Here is a 17,198-nt window from a genome sequence, read left to right as displayed (position 1 = left end):
TTATATCACTCCAAGGCACATGGGAGGGAGCAGATGGGACCCGAGGAATGCAGAATGCTCAGAACGCAGTGAAGTTGGGCTGGCCAACAGATGGACCCTTTCAGAACGAGCTCCAAGGTTGCTTAGCAACACCTTCACCCGGGCTGGGCTTCTTCTACTGGTTCCACGAGGCTGGATCTGCTCACCTCTGCAAATCAGTGCAGTGGCTCCATCAGGCTCTGTCTAGAAGGGAGGCACTGAGCCCACTGTGCTTAAGATGCTGCTGGGTGGAGCAGCATCCTTTTGGGGGTCTCTGCCTGATCTGGGGCAGAGCCTGGAAGTGGTTGCCTTGAAGCCCACAGTGACAGGGCTCTCCCTGACCCAGGGCTTAGGCTCCAACTCAGTGCTCAATACACGTTTGTTGAAAGAAAGAGCAAATGATGGCGGCTTTTGTTATGTAATGGAAGGGGAGTGGACAGTTTGGAAAGGGCGCTCCATGGCTGATATTCAGTATGGCTACAGGGTTGGTAAAATATTGAAATACCTACATTATGGCTTATTGTGGCTATTTCTGAGTCCCCAAATGCCCCCACTACCCACGTTCCCTGGCTTCTCCCCTAGAACCCCCAGGCATTCTTAGGAAAACAGTTAAAGAGTTTACACCTGGCACAGTAGGGGCCTCTAAGGTTTTGCTCCAGGCCTTTGGCCAGCATCTGACCACCTGGACTAGAGTCATCTGTGTTGCACTAGTTGTTGCACAATCTGACAATCTCCTTAGCTCCAAGCACAAGACCCAGCAACGGAGCCCTCTGCGACGACTATCTTCACTTCCATCCCTTCTTCCTGCCATGCTTGCTCTCCTGATGGCACACGAGACTGAGCCTGAGCCCAAGACTAGGGTAGGGCAGGCAGCAGACCGGGAGCAGGCAGTGAACAGGGGTGCCCACTCTCTCAGGATTCCCAGCAGACACACGGGGGAGCTGCAGGTCCATTCCCCAGCAGGGAGGGTGGGAGAGGGTGGTGTGGCCGACCTAGGAGGGAAACCCAGCTTTCCAGATTGGGTCAGGCTTTCTGCTTTTATTGCTGCTGAGGGCTCTCTGGTCTTGGCCTTATTTGGTTAAAAAGCCATAAGACAGGGCCTAGAAACAGGAGCTGAAGACAATGTGGCTGAGAACCTGCCCCACCCCAGGCCTGAAGTCAAGCTGAACAACCACTTACAGATTCCTCCTTAAAAGGAGCCTGTAGCTGCCGTGTCCTTGTAGGTCCATCCTCGTCCCTCCTCCATACAGCTCTGGGCTCTGCCCTTTGCTGCTCTCCTCTGTGATCCTTTCCTTGTGGAATCTCCCTAATCCAGGCTCTCCTGTCTCCAGCCACAGCTCCTGAGCCTGCGGGGGTCCTGCCTGGGCCCTCTAGCCTGTAGTCAGACTTTTTCATCTGCCCCAAACACCACTGCTAAAAGAAGCCTTCCAGCCATTTTCCTGGCATCCCGATGGCCTCTCTCAAGAGCCCACTTTTCTCACCAGGATCCCCTCCTTCTGCTGGGGCCTGGTCCTCCTCTCCCTGCTGCGTCTCCTATTCCCAATGGCAGCTGCACTCTCGTCTCCCCTCTCGCCTCCCCTGTCCATTCTCATGGACTCCCCTCCATCCTCCAAATCTCTCAGGCCTCAGTAAGGGGGCGAGATGGGTGCTGAGGAAGCTGGGGTGGAAGACGAAGTGGGTAGGGCGAACTGTGTGTCCTGGTTTGTGGAGAGGAGCCAGGCAGGTCCTCCCCTCTTACCTGAGTGGGGCAGGTGATGGGGATCTCTGCTCTCAGGTCCAGGGTCTCTGTTTTGCTTCCGAGTGGTTCAAGCTGATCAGGGAAGAAAAGGGAGACACGGGTGTAGTAGTTTGTTTCCATGGAAGTGAACATTCCCTGGCAGCATCCTGCAGTGGGGAAAGCTCAGAACTCAATTTCAGGGGGGCTTGGCTCCCGCTTCTGGCTCTGCCAGTTGCCAGCCGTGGGGTTTTGGGCCAGTTGCTTTGCTTCTCTGGGAGTAGCTTCCTCGGGGACTTGTCATGCTTCTCTAGCAGGGATGTGGAGAGCCGTAAATGAGATAACATGGCTTAAACTGCCTGACATGGTGGCTGGCACACAGGGAAAGTTGAATGAATGTGGGGTTTTTGGCTTGCGTTTCTGTAGAGAGGTCCCTCCTCAGAGTTCAAAGCTCTGAGGAGAGGGTGCAGCCGAGCTCAGGCCGAGCAGGCTCTTAAGGACTCCACATTTCCAACCGCATAGACGTCTACAGATGTGCCAGCCACTGCCCCCTCAGCCTCACTTGCAAGGCTCCATTCTGTAGGGGCTGGTGCTCTGCCCTAGACTAGAACCCCAGGGAACAAGGGACACCCCACTTATTTTACCATATTGGCCCAAAGGGCTCTGGCGAGCTGGGAGTGGAATTTCTGACTTGGGTGGATGCAGTCTGGGGCGAAGAAGGACGTATCTGGGAGCCCATCCTGAAAGAGACCAATATACCCCCTCAAGATCCTATTGCTTCAGAGCGAGCCACCACCAGCGGGCCTGGCCCCTGGGACTGACCACTCAACACCTTCCTTCCCCTGGGAGTGCTCCAGGTCACCAGCCCCTACAGGGCCCTCTCACCTGAAGAGAGAGATGCGGGCGATCCCACAAATAATAGTTTCGGGTGACCCCAACCCCAACCTTCCTTTTTGACCCTATAAGTGCCCCTTGTTTAATTAGAAAGGTGTCATATTTTGGGGCACATTCATGTAATGCCGGAGGCCATGCCATGGATGAAGGAGTGAGATCCTGGTCCTGCAGAGAGTCCTGGCCAGCCAGATGGGAAAAGCGACTTCCCAGCTTTTGGTCTGCTGGTCCTGGTGGTACTGGTGGGGAGAATGGAACAAAGCCTTGGGGAAGGCCTGCGTAGCTGGGTCCCCTGACACCAGCCTTTTCGTCTGGAGGTGCTGGGGGGGCATAGAGCTGCTCTCCTTCCCACTTCCCTCCAGTTAGGTGAGCCTCTTGGGGTGGCAACCCAGGGGAACAGACCTCAGTCCTCACCGGGTCCACTCACAGATCTCTTCTGTTCAGAGTGGAAGTGCCAGGCAAAGGGCATGGCCCGAGTGGAGACAGAGAACCCCCAGAATGCTCCCTTGTAACCGCAGTGCTGCACACGAGAGACCACGTGTGTGGCAGAAAGCTAGTCATCCGGAGCTGGCTGTGTTCGTGTCGGCCTCCCTGTCCCTTATTTCCTAAATGATCTCTACACCTGTGTTCCATGCGGTTGATCACACTCATTTCCAAACACAGATGTGACGATCTTACTTACGGACAGCACAGTGCCTGGCACTAGTAGGTGCTCAACACAATGGAGGCTGTTACAGGGGTCATGGGAGCCTCACACATACGGATACGGCTCAGGTATTCGGGGAGCCCGCACCTGCCAGCACAGCCCCTGGAAAGCTGTGTCTTTCCCATTTTATGCACATGCTCATGGAAGCAACTGGCATTTCTGCCTTGAATTTCTTCCTCTAAAAGAGCACCACGGGTGAGGGCAGGGGACATACCGCCAGGACAGGGAGCCGGACGTTCTGGAAGAAGGGCTGCAGCACCACTGAAAAGTCCTCCCGTGTGTCATAGCGGCCTGACTCCACCAGCTCACGCATGCTGCTCTGGGGACACACGCACAGGGTCTTCAGCACAGGCCCTGGTGGGCCCAGGGCCCAGTGAGGCAAGAGCAGGGGTGATGGGCAGCCCATCTCCCTGGGTGAAGGGGCCGACTCAGCCTTTCCCTTGAGAACACAAATGCACCTGATGGCAAGTCCCTTTCGAGAATTTGGAAACAGGTTGGGTCACCTTTTTGTATTGATTGTAAGTAGACTACTCTCCCTGAAGGGCTAGGCAGGAAGTCCCAAAAGGGATAAAAACCTGGGAAGACCCGCCAGAGGCTCGGCTCCTGCCTTTGGAGTGGGAGTGTGGGGGAGGGAAAGGGGGTCTCATGAGGCACCCAGGGCTCCGGGCCAGGAGTTGGGGTTAAGCCCTCAAGGGCAGCTGGGCCATGGGGGCTTTCCCACCTGGATCCTACTGGGATGATTCCAACCAGGGGGCCTGAGACACCACAGGGACGTGGGACAGAGGAAGGGAACCAGGGTGCTCCCCGTCTCCCCGCAAGCCCTGACCAGCCCTTCCTTCCCTGGGGGCTCTGGGCTGTGTGTTAGAGTGAGCGTGGGGGAGAGGACACAGGATGGCCCCTTCTTGGTCTTACCTGGTAGGCTCGGCTGAAGGACTCCAGCCTGGCCAGCTCCTGGGAGCTCTCCCGCGGGGTCAGAACGCAGTTACACAAAATGCTGCGCAAAGATGGGGAGGCAGGAGGCCCCAGAGCCCGGGCTTCCATCAGGTGCTGGTTCTGATTGCCCAGGTTCAGGGGAGGGGTGGAGAGGCTCCCTCCCACCCTGGTTTAGGAGCACTGAAGTCTCGCGCTCTGGTGCACATGCTCAGGGGCGGGCTTCAGGCCTCACAGGGGCACTGGAGAAAGCCCAAGGGAGGGAGCCGGTGTGGGAATGAGGACCCTCTCAAACCAACAGAGCACAAGTGTTGGACTGCAGGTGCTGGGCCTGCAACCGATTACTCAGCTGAGCAAATGAATTTGGGCAGTGAACATTTAGTGTTTAATTAAAAAGAAAATGCATCCTCTGGTATCGGAGCTGGTATTTTTGGGCCTCTGATGCTATGCCCTAGAACTCTCCTTCATTCACATAAGTGCCCTTTTCACACCCATCACGGCTACTTAAAAGAGAGATTTCTAAAGCACTTGAAACAATGCCCGGTACACAGGAAGTTCTGTAAGATTTGCTAAGTAAATAGATGTGTAAGATACAAAGAACAATAAAACACACACCCATGTACTTATGGTCCAGTTTAAGAAACAAAACATTCCCAGTTTGAAACTCCCTGTGTCCCTCCTAATTCTCTTCTTCCCCTAAAGGTAACTGAGTTGCTCGTACCTTTTCCTTGCTTTCTGTTACAGTTTGACCACACATGTCTACATCCCTAACCACTGCCCATGTTCACAGTCTGGGCTATCCTGTCTCTCAGACACCAGCCTCTGTCCCAACTTTGATCCCTCCCCTGTGTGGCTGCCTGGTATCACAGAAGTTCCTGCCAGGCACCTTGAGGTTAGCTAACAGGGGAGTCATGGCTCCAGCCTTCCGGAAGGGGATCGTTCTGGCAGGAATCCTCCTTTACAGACTTGGACACATGGATAGACCAAGTCACAAAGACCCTGAGGCTTCACCACTGCCTGCGGGCCAGACCAAGAGGTGAGGGCATCTCCAGTGTGGGGACAGTCAGGACCTGCCTACCTGGCCTGCTGCACTGGGCACTTGTCCGGGTTTCCCAGGAACACCTGCCGCATGACACTGGGGTTCAAGAAGTCCACGAGGTTGACCAGGGCTCTAGGCACCTAACGGAAAAGCGGCGGATGAGAGGGGGGCTCCGGGGGCTTCTTCCTGGGGCTGTCTCAGGGCCCTGAGGAATGGGTTCCTTTAGCAATCCAGCTTGGTCTTTCTGGAGTTGAGTTCTGAGGAGTCTATACAGGGCTACCTCCTAGGGTCTTACAGGCCGTACATCACACAACTCCATGGGTGCCACCCAAAGGGGCTGCAGCAGCAATGGCACCTCCTGGAGTGGGACAATAAAGGCTAAGAGATCATCTCTGTTTGGCCATCATGTAGTGAGCCCAGATACATTAGAATGACCTTCGGTGAGATAGGCGACCTGTTCCCTCCAGCCCAACCTGGCCTAACTCTGCTGAGTAGGCACGCGGGCTCAGCCCACCAGGGAAGCATCTGGTGGTCAGAGTGCCCTGTGTCAGGCAGCCAGGGCAGCTTGTCCTTGCCAGAGGATGGTGGTGGTGGAGGGGGAATGTGCTGCTGGGTGCAGGACCAGACAGGGGCTTGCTCTCGACCCACCCTGTGGCTCAGAATGCAGTGCCCAGCCTGGGGCCCACCTGGCTGCTACCACCAAAAAAATGTCCCAGATAGTAGTGGGGAGACATTAGACAATTCCACCGAGTGTCCCAGGTAGTGGTGGGGGAACAGCCTTCCCTTCCTCAGACCTGAGACCCTTCTGGGCTGATTCCATATAGAATAAGCTTTCCTTGGGGTTCTGAAAACAGAAGGAACCCATGCCCCTGGCTGTCTCCTTGAGAGAAGGGGGTTCTTCTCCCATTCTTTCCCCCCATCCACCTTCACCCTCACCGTGCTTGAGCTGTTATCAGCTTGTGGGAGCCCCCTACCCACCTCTCTATGTAGGACATCCAAGGCATCGCGGAGATGGTCAACAAAGTTGGCTGCAGAATACAGATTCTAGAAAGAGACAGGAAGGAGGAAGAGGAGAAACTGATTAGGGTGAGAGGGCAGTGGAGGCAGTTCTCAACTTCCCTTCTGGCTCCAGCCCTAAGGAGTTGTTCCCCCTCTAGCCTCCAGCTGTGGCCAGCTCACCACGTCAAAATCTGAGATGAATAGTTGACTACTTGCTGTTGTCAAAGATGGGCCAGTGGGAAGACTAGAAACTTTAGCCAGAGCTTTGGTTCAGGAGTAGAAAGTGGAGACTTCTCCTACCAATTGCTTGCTACAGTTTCCTCTTTCTGAATTCTCAGGAGTTATAAGAGAGAGGAGTAGAAATACCATATATCTGCCACCTGCTACCTCATCACCTAGGACATGGAGATGGTGCCAAGAACCTGGAGGGTGGTGGGGTAAGAAGTGTGTGTATGTGTGTGTGTATGTGTTGTATGTGTATATGTGCAGACATGGGTGTAGCTGGATAATCCTAGGATTGGTTTTAGGAACTGTTCTCAGGGAAGATCTCCAATGCCTACTGGGCAAAGTTAGGAACAACACGTAGGCCTGGACCTGGCCCCCATTACCGAATCCGTGCAGTAGTCGCATAAATCTCTGCCTCCAATCAGCACTGTGATGACCTTCCAATCTTCATGGAAATTTACTCTCTATATGGAAGGAGGAAAATGCTTGGTAATTTCCAACAAGGAAACAAAAATATCCCTGCCCTAGGAAATCCAGTCAACCCTCTATAACATCCTTGCCCACTTGAAGTAATGAAATTGGCATCTCTGAACTGAAGGAATTTTAGAGGTTTATTTATAGACCACAGAATCTTAGCATCAGGATGGATTTTCAGTGTCACTGTGCCCAGCAACAAAGCTCTCCCCACTGACATAATCTCCTCCATAGGACCTGTCAGGGAGCTGTCCAACCACTGCTTGAATGTCTCTAATAATATGGGGCTCACTGCTTTTCATGGCAGACCACTTCATTTGAAGACAACTTTAGTGAGTTAGAAAATTAATATTTAGAAATAACCATAAATCTGACTCACATGGTCATCTTTCATCTTCTGCATCAGAGTTTGGACTTGGCTCATAAGATCCCTAAGAAAGAGAGAAAACCCATTCTTCTGTGGAGGAATAGTACCCATAGTTTTCCTCCTCGGGGGCCTGAACCAGAGGCTTCTACAGTATCATCCCCACTGCATGAGCTGGCAGAGATCCCGAGGCTCAGAGACCAGGAGCGACTTGCCTCTTCTGGAAAGTTATTACAACAGATAATCATTTGAAAAGCCAATGATGTGTTTGTCCTGCAGCCGTAGTCAAAGGTACTGCCAATTATATTGGTTACTCATGGTCTCCTTTCTGGGACTCCACATGCAAAAGGGTTTTTAGGATTCCATGTGAAGAAACCATTCGTCTCTTTTGGAAGACTAGTTTAGATCCTAAAATTAGACCTATGAAACTTTTAGCATGCTTCCTCTTTTCACTCTGGCTGCCAGGAAGCTAAGTTTGATGCTCAAACATAATAACCATAAAAATGTTCATATCGACACAGTTACTTCTTTATTTCCTCCAATAGCTGTGATTTTTCTCGTACATATATATATATTTTTTGTAAACTTATCTAAATGCTTCTTTCAGAAAGAGGTAGGGAATCACATGTGCTCTACACATGACTGGGTTTATAATTTATGGAAGGTGGCAGGCCTGGTGGCTCATGTCTGTAATCCCAGCACTTTGGGAGGCTGAGGTGGGAGGATTGCTTGAGCCCAGGAGGTTGAGACCACCCTGGGCAACAGGGTAAAACCCTGTCTCTATAAACATTACAAAAAACTTAGCCAGGTATAGTGGTACATGCCTGTAGTCCCAGCTACTAGGGAGGCTGAGGTAGAATGATTGCTTGAGCCTGGGCAGTGAAGGTTGCAGTGAACTGAGATCATGCCAGGGCACTCAGCTTAGGTGACAGAGTGAAATCCCATCTTTGGAAAAAAAAAAATGTAGGCCGGGTACAGTGGCTCATGCCTGTAATCCAAGTACTTTGGGAAGCTAGGTGTGCGGATCACTTGAGGTCAGGAGTTTGAGACCAGCCTGGCCAACATGCTGAAACCCTGTCTCTACTAAAAATACAAAAATTAGCTGGCCGTGATGGTAGAAGGCTGTAATCCCAGCTACTGGGGAGGCTGAGGCAGGAGAATCACTCCCGGAAGGTGGAGGTTACAGTGAGCAGAGATTGTGCCACTGTACTCCAGCCTGGCTGATGGAATGAGACTCTCTCTCAAAAAAAAAAAAAAAAAAAATTACAGTTTGTGGAAGGAATAGATTTCAGGCACCTGAGCTCCCCACTTCCACTTGTTCAGGGCCCTGTTATAGACCTGGGTGGGATGGATCCATAGCAAGGTGAACTCCCAGGACATGGCAGTGGGACCATCTGTCCCCAGCTGTTTCTATTACCAAGAGTCCTCCCAGGGTGAGGGAGTAGGTCTGGGGGCCACACCCCTCAACCAGAAGGTTAAGCAAGAAGATGACATGTGACAGAGGCTCAGATGGCTGAGCCAGGAGCTGCACAGAGCAAGAAGACCTGGGCTGCTGGGGTCTCTAGGAGCAGGGTAGGGGCCCCCTTGGAGACCATCCCAGGAGGCTGGCAGATGCTCTTCTTTGGGTACCTCTGGGCTTCTCCATTGCATTTCTTGTTAGCTCCATCATGGGGCTAAGGAGGGGACATGACTCATTACTCCAGATGCCTCTAGGGCCAGAAGGCTTGCCCCATCCATTTGGTTGGCCCTCTCTGATCTTTTTGGGGAACTGCCACTTGTGAGGTTCTGGGGGGAGTGGATCTCTCTAGCACTGTTGTGCCTTGGTGAGTTGTAAACATTGGATAAGGTTAGTCGATTCGTCCAGTTATGAGAACATGCTGCACATGAAGGCAAGGTCAGGAGTTGAACCTGTAGGGGCATCACATCTCTCCAAGGCCACAGCCTCTCTAGCCTGTTACAACCTTCGTCACAGGGCAGCAGGGAAGAGGGCGGCCTGAGCCTCACAAGTGCCTAAGTGCCCCTTTGCACGTAGAGGCCAGCACTACGATCTTAAAGGGTACTATTCGCATTCCACTCCCTACCCTGCAGGCTCCCTCCCTCCCCAAATGCCGTACTCAGCCTTTGCTCCAGGAACAGCTTGATTGAGGAATGCATTCATGTCACTGGCGTCACCCGTGCCCACGGCGTAGCCTGTGAGGTTTCTGTTAAACTCCCGAAGGATATCTGGAAGAAGAGAGGGTGAACAGAATGCAGACGGCTCAGAACAGAAAGCAGGATAGCTTCTCTGGTACCGTGGGACCTAGGACCCCAAAGTGGGCCGTGTTATCATCCTCATGCTTCCTGGGGAGAGGCAGGGAGGCAGTGTGTGTCCTGGACATAAGCTGGAGCCACCCTAAGTTGAAATGACCTGATGACTATGTGGGCCAGGGTGGCAAGAGCCTCTCACTCTTGTATTAAATTGTATTAATACAATTACATTACATTAAAAATACATTTTTAATACAATTCACAGTGCATTGAAGGGTCACTACCTAATTTGTCTCAGCACCTCCTGGGCCTCTTGGAAAAACCCGAGGCTAAGAATAGTGGGTAACTTGTCCTAGGTCACCTGACAAGCACATTGGAGAGCCAGAGATTGAACTCAGATCTTCAGGCTCTAAATCCAGTGTTTATTCTACCCACCTCGGTTGCTTTTTCATAGCCTCCTGTCTCCTACTTAAATAGTGGGCCATGAGGCCGATGTCATTTGTTCCTTAGCTGGGAGGCACTCTCGGGAAACCAAGGGGCCAGATAGATGGAACAGTAGACCGATTCAAGCCCTGAATGGCTACTTACTAGGTAAGGTGGTCACATTCTCCAGGAAGCCGTCCCCTCCCGAACTGTAGGGCGTGAGCAAGCCAGTGAATGAGAGGGAGAGACAGATTGGTTGAATCAATCTAGAAACTTGACAAAAGCGCAGCCCCCACCCTTCTTAGTGCCCATCAGCACCTTTGAGACGGGCCAGACCCATCTCTTTGTGTTTGAGGAATTCTAAGAAAATTTTGAATTCCCTAATATATTGGTTCCCTACCGAACTCAGGATTTGAAGATGAGAGAGCTGTTTCCTTACCAAATCCGGGGGGAGAATGCGTAGCTGAGTATACACTACGTGCCCAGACATGCACTAGATTTTGTTATTTCACATCTCCCAACAAGCCAATGATGTAGATGTGACTATGTCCATTTTACACAGTAAGAAAATAAGGTGCACACGAGTTAACTTGCTAAAGGTCACTGAAACCCAACTTGAGCTGGAAGCCTTTGCAAAATAGATAAAGCTCTTCTCTGCCCAGTAGTCAGGTAAATTCCAATGGAAGGTTCAGAAGAGTGGCCGCTCACTACCTTTCAATGCCCCATCTAATTTTCATTTAATCGAACTTCAAGGTACACCCTATTTCCTTTTATGCATTTATGAATAAATTGAGTATGACACACAGACGTAGTACTTCTAACAAAATCTGATGTTCATATATATGGTATTTACTGTTCTTTTTCTTGTCTCTTTTTCGAATCCCAGCATGTTATTCCAGGCCAATGGATTTTAAGAACATGGCCTTAGCTTCCAGCCTACCAGCAGAGACTTCTAAGGGACAGGCCATGAGTCATAGTTGTTCTTCATTCATGGAATGCTTGGAATGAAATGGACTGTTGCATGCCAGAGTGGTCAAGGACTTAAGTCAGAGGCTCTGCAAGCAATTCAGGTGGTAGAGAGAAGGCAGATGCCATAAATCTTGCCCTTCTCCTTCACTCAGTTCTTGCTCCCCACCTTTCCATTAGATGTCTGAGCCTAACTTGCTCAGTGGATGGGCATTTGTTTGCGCATCTGATTCTTTTCCAGCTCTGCATGAAGCTGTTGCTTTCTGATCCTTCTTTCTCTGGACTAAAGGCACCCAATCAGAATATTTTACATTTGAAAAGAAATTATAAGTCTATATACCTCCGCCAATCACTGTGTTCTAATTCTGCCTCCTTTTTTCCTCCAATAAATATATAGACATGCAAACACAAACGTATCAAGTACTTCCCACTGTAATTTCTTGTTTAAAGGTATCCTCGTTTTAAAACAAGTATGGTGGCTGATCAAGACTAACAGTCTATGAAAATCTCTCCCTGACTTCATTTTAAAGTGAAAACTTCCAGGAGAAGAAAAGGATTGTGACAAATAAACACAAAAGCGCAAAAATATTCAAACTCTCATTTTGATCAGAACTGTGTGAAACGTGAAAGGAAATAGACCCATATCAAACAGCTAGTCCACCTTAGACCCTTCAGATGAATATCATTTATGTTACACTATGAGCTCAACGGCTGGGCTCTGGTCATCTGTTGTCACCTAACGTGTACAGAAAAATAGAGTAGATGCTCAATAACATTTGTTGAAGGAGTTTCAGTCATGTGAGATTGAACCCCTAGTTAATAAAACAAAGGCATTTTTTGGGGTAAATTTTATTTTGGTCCTTTGAATGATCCCAAACAAGCAAACTTATTTCAGTGGAAGAAAAGGCAATGCTCTCAAGACCTCTAGGTCTGCCACACTGTTAAGCTGGCCAAAGCTGGAACCGTTCACTATAGAATCTCACAGGTCAAGGGGCCTTGGAAATATTCATAGCCAAGCCTCTTCTGCAGGTCCTGTTCACAACCACCCACCCCCCATGAATTCTGGGTCTACTTCTCCCCTAACTCCATGAGATCCAGTCTTTTCACTTTGTTTCCTAGGGGGAAGAGGCTCAAATTGCATTCTTAATTGATGTAGTATCATTAATTGCCTAGTTTTTCCAATCTAGAAGCTTTAGTGGCTCAAAAATTGCTTTTCTCAGATAAGTCTACTACATGAACACTTTCAGGAGATGTTAACAGGTGCTATGAACAAAGGAAATGTTCCAGAATTAAGGGAAACATTGGGCTAAACAGATAAAACTTAAATAGATTTCTGCATTGCCGGCCTTATCAGAGCCTTTAATATGCCAATACACACATGAATTCCCCAGAGGAAGGCTATAGTAATGTTTCCCCCTCAAATACGAAGGATTTTCTCTTCTCCAGGAACAAGTCTGGAGTTAATGTTCCATGGAACACACTTTGAGACACAGTAGTCTACGTATTCTATCAAGTGTCAAGTTGTGTCTTAGACCCTGACCTAGAGCTTCCATCTTCAACACACGTGCATTTGGGGGAAGCTATTTGAAATATTTAGGACAAATGAAGGTTTAAAGGGACAGCAGCCATTGAACCTGAGGCCTTAGAGCTAGAACTAGAAGACTGAGACATTAGGCTGTAATGGACTTCACTTGCAGGAAGAAACAGAGCAATGGCTGAATTTTCCCATTGCTGCAGAGAGAAACTTTTAGTAGAGGATTGCTGGTTCATATGTGAATCGCACGAGCCCGGCCGGTCGATCTGTTTGTAAAGTTGGACACATCACCTCACTTACCCAGGTTGCCCCACCAGGTGCACGTCGCGTATCTATCACCTGCAATGTGATTTGTCTACTTGATTTTTCTTTTTCCCCATGCTATCGTATGAGGTCATTGCCTTCTTAGCTGAGACCAAGGGCAGCCTGCCACAACCTCATGCTCTTTCTTGATTGTAATAAGCTCTGCTTTCTCTCCTCTACTTTTTTTTTTCTCTCGTAGCCTCATTAGGAGCAGAGTGGTGAGTCAGTGAGGCTCTGATTTGTTCCGTGGCAGCCTGTTAGGACCAGGTACCTGACCAAGGACTTGTGGAAACACAGAGACCTTGGCGCAGGAAGGCACTGACCTCTGTTCTTGAGGGGTTGATATCCTCAAGCTAAGTCCTCATTGCGGGTGGTGCAGGCTGAGTGATGGCGCCTCCCTCCCGCCCTGGAAACCCATCCTCTCTGGGACTCTGGTCAGGTCTGGCCAGAGAACCGTCACAGTCCTGATCACCCCCTCCCTGCTCCCTGTCACTTCCCCAGGAAGCAAATTGACTCAGAAGAAAAGGGAGGCGGCAGCAAAGGTGTTCTCCCGGCTCCGCCACTCAAGAGCACGCTGCCCCCTTGTGGCCAGCTAAGTTCTAGTTGTTTTCCCAGGTAAATTCTGAGCTACTCGCCCCTTTGAAGCCTACAGGAACGAGAACTTTATTAGGAAAGAATGAAACTTGAGAATATCTACATGCAACCGCTCGCCTGACACACCCTGAGGTTCTCCACTTCTGTGTTCGGGATGCCCTTTCTCACCCTTTCTTCTTGTCGAATTGCTAATCTTTCAAGATATGGCTGACAGTGATTGTGTCTTGCTCACGCCCTCTGGAAGTGTGCAGTGGGTTTCAGAGGTTTCCTGTGTAGATGTGTATATATATGTAAAGGCAGTCGTGTAACTACAAGACAACATGAATAAACACACAAAGACAGTAAACAAAGACGCAGGAACACCACGTGTACACGTATACATGCAAGCAGGGAGGTGAAGATTCAGGGATTTGGTGCTTTTCTGGTGCATTTCCTGTTGGATTTGCTGACCCAGGAGTCTGATAAGAACCCTGGTTTACTTTCTCTGCACAATCAAAAAAAAAAAAAAAAAAAAAGATTATCAACAGTAAAATATCCTCTCCACTCACCAAATGTTCACATTTTGCAGAAATATATAGCTTTTTCTTTCTGAAAGCCCCTTCCAGACCAAGTCTTTGACCTCTGGGATTTACATATTTACAGGAGACAAAGCCACACCCAATCTCTGCTGTGGGGGGAGCCCCAGGAGAGGCCAAAGGTTAACATTACCTGTATGACAGTCCCCGATACTGTGTGGTGACATCAGGGAGGTCGTCTGGTTTGGAGCCAATTCCATTGCCAGCCTTTGAAAATATACCAGAGTCCACAGGAAAATTAGCAAGTCAGAGAACAGGGAGGCCATGAATGTGCAGGGCTTCCAAAGAGAGGGTTCCCAATGCACTCGTGGTGGCAGGAGCAGACACGGGACCAGGAGCCCCCGGCTCTAAGTCTGCCATCCTCCCTCTCCAGCTGTGTGCCTTCTCCAACCCTCAGCTGCCTCCTTGCTGAGCTGAGGACATACCCTGCTCATCTCACAGGGAGTGTTTTGGGGATCAAATTGGATTACAGTTGTAAAAACTGCTTTGAAAACTCTCAAGTGCTTTACAAACGTGAGAGTGTTAATATCGTTCCCAGCGTTATGCCCGTACGTTTTTTTTTTTTTGGTTGGTTTTTGTTTTTTGAGACGGAGTCTTGCTCTGTCACCCAGGCTGGAGTGCAGTGGCGCAATCTCAGCTCACTGCAAGCTCCGCCTCCCGGGTTCACGCCATTCTCCTGCCTCAGCCTCCAGAGTAGCTGGGACTACAGGCGCCCACCACCACGCCTGGCTAATTTTTTGTGTTTTTAGTAGAGATGGGGGTTTCATTGTGTTAGCCAGGATGGTCTCGATCTCCTGACCTCTTGATCCACCCACCTCAGCCTCCCAAAGTGCTGGGATTACAGGCGTGAGCCACCGCGCCCGGCCGCCCCTAAGTTCTTTATGAGCATGAAGAGAGAGCTCATTGGCTTAAGGGACTGCAGTGGACAGATTTCTCCTAAGTCTCACGTTTCTTCTCTTTCCCTCTGGGGCATTCTGTAAGGTATCCTCAAGGCTTTGGACATGCTGCTGGAAAGTGATGATCTGGGATAGTAAAATAGCCTCATTTCTTGGAAGTTAGGAGCAGAGCTTTATCACAACTAAGGAGTCCTTGCTGCTTTCCGTGCAGATGCAAAGAAGAAACAGATGTGAGGGTCTCAGCTGATTATAAAGTGTAATCCAAAGGAAAAAGAGCACCCGCACAGGGAGGTTTAGGAGAATTTTGAGTCAAAATGACATATTTTTACATATATTAAAAAAAGTGTTATTGGGTGTTCAAAATCTCTGCTCTCTGAGACAATTCAGTTCACTCTGGAAAAAGATGTCCTCTGCATCTTTCATCTGTTTGAGAAAGCGGCCGCAAATCGAATCATTGGCACGCTCTTGGATTGACAGATCCAGGTAGAGGGGCAAGACAAGGCAGAGGACAGGCATGCAGGCCCTTAAGTTAAGGGGACTGGGATCTGGAGCTGACCTAGTTATTCCCAAACCACCCAGGGCCCAAGAGTCCTTACGGTCAGAGAATCCCCCAGAGCAGCCACAACTTGGATGTCTGCAGGTCTCAGAGCATGCACTGGAAAGACAAGCGGACACACTTAGGGCTGTAGGAGGGAAGCTGCAGTCAGACTCTAGTGCCTCTGGCTTCAAGCAAGATCCGAAACACAATCTGCACGAGCACAGGGCCATGCTGGGCTGGGCGTGCAGAGTGCCATGGAGGCAAAGTTATGTGAGGACGGTTTTCCCATAAGACACAACTGATCCTGGACCTTGTGTGCAAGGTGCAGACAGGGAAAGAGAGGTGCAGAGAGGGAGAAGGAGGGAGAAGAAGAAAACTGGGGAAAGGGAGGAGAGGCAAAGGGAAAAGGAAGGAGGGAAGAAAGAAGAGAAAGGTGGGAGGGAGGTCAGGGCAGAGTAGGAGCCCATTTTAGTGCCAGTGGTCATGGGAGATGCCAGTCATGGCCTGAGTGCACAACTAGACGGGCATCAAACCACACATGACGAGGTGCAGGACCTGACGTGCAGCCCGTTTGGAGGTGGGTTCTGAATTTCCACCGAGAGTCTGAGAATAGTCATGTTGGGCCTTTCTCTGCCCCCACATCTCTTCTGAAGAGCCCAGGGAATCTTCCAGGCCCTACTGCAGGCAGCAGTGATTGCAGAGCCTGGGGCCACAGAGCCACCTTCCTCTTGGGACTTGGGCCCACCTCTGTGCTGAGGCACCAAGGGTGTGCTCACAGGGCTCCTCTGCTTGTGCTCCCTCTAAGAGGTGCAGGTGGGCAGGAGACAGCTCCTGGTCCTAGGTGCCTTGGTGCCTGCTGGGCATGGTGTCACCACCAGCCAGAGTGGTACAAAACAGGGACTCGTCCCAGGTGACCACCTGGGCAGACAGCAAGCACTGGCCATCGCTCTGCCGTTTAGTGAGTGTGAAAGTCAGTTCAGATGACTCACTGGCATAGAAGCCCCTGTGGAGGGGCCCTGGGTCCTGCTGTGACATAGGGGACTTACCTGAGTTAGGGGGCGAGGCAGAAGGGGCTCTGTCCCTGCATGGCAGCCAGGTCCCATGACCCTAAGGGCACAGAACAAATCCCAGAATCTCAGGGTTGAAAGGGACCAGAAAAACTGGCTATCAGATGTATCCCAAGAGCTTTGAAAAATACAGATTCCTGGGTCCTACTCCCGGGGAGGGGCCTCAAAAGGGCTTTTGAAGAAGGCACCCTAGGTGATTTTGAGTATCGGCCACAGGTCGAGGTCCACTCATCTAGTTCAGACCCTTCCACCGTCCAATGCAAGAATCAAGGCAGCTACAAATGACCCCACCCCACAGCAGCTACTGCTCCTGCACCAGCTCTACAAGGAGGGGATTTCTCTTCACTTACGTCTCACTGAAGCTGGGACTGGGTTGGCTGGAGGCCTTCCAGCTGTTATCCACAGCATTTACGCTGCCCATTACCCCATCTGAAGGTCAGGTGTGGCCTTTATGCCCATCTAGAATTCTTGCCCACTTTCCCACCCTGTCCTGTTGGGCCTGACCCAGCCCAGGGGTTGCCCATCCCATTGCCTGGTGAGTTAAGGGGAGGCAAGAGGCAGGTACCTGCACGCTGTTCTTGTAGGTCCTCAGAAACGGCTGGACCTGTGAGGAGACGGGGATGAGCAACGGCAGCAAATTCTGCTCGCTTCTCTGCTTGCCAGCACTCAATCAGTGTCGGCCTGGCACAAATGGC

At 50.5% G+C, this 17,198-nt stretch overlaps 1 protein-coding gene across 1 annotated transcript in view; it reads right to left on the bottom strand.

The window, feature by feature from the left end:
* Positions 1-17,198, bottom strand: part of LOC105479730 (phospholipase B1) — a 149,822-nt gene that overhangs the window by 34,769 nt on the left and 97,855 nt on the right. Inside the window, 14 exon segments of the mRNA XM_071076106.1 lie at positions 1,757-1,828; positions 2,377-2,472; positions 3,544-3,648; positions 4,242-4,323; positions 5,338-5,438; positions 6,277-6,342; positions 6,906-6,986; positions 7,376-7,427; positions 9,475-9,583; positions 10,196-10,239; positions 14,136-14,209; positions 15,495-15,553; positions 16,483-16,543; positions 17,069-17,107. Of these exon segments, the coding sequence (XP_070932207.1) occupies positions 1,757-1,828; positions 2,377-2,472; positions 3,544-3,648; positions 4,242-4,323; positions 5,338-5,438; positions 6,277-6,342; positions 6,906-6,986; positions 7,376-7,427; positions 9,475-9,583; positions 10,196-10,239; positions 14,136-14,209; positions 15,495-15,553; positions 16,483-16,543; positions 17,069-17,107 (1,041 nt within the window).

This window comes from Macaca nemestrina, chromosome 13, assembly GCF_043159975.1.
Source record: "Macaca nemestrina isolate mMacNem1 chromosome 13, mMacNem.hap1, whole genome shotgun sequence".
NCBI lineage: Eukaryota > Metazoa > Chordata > Mammalia > Primates > Cercopithecidae > Macaca > Macaca nemestrina.
The sequence above is the reverse complement of the archived record's forward strand: the minus strand, read 5'-3'. Positions and strand labels throughout refer to the sequence as shown.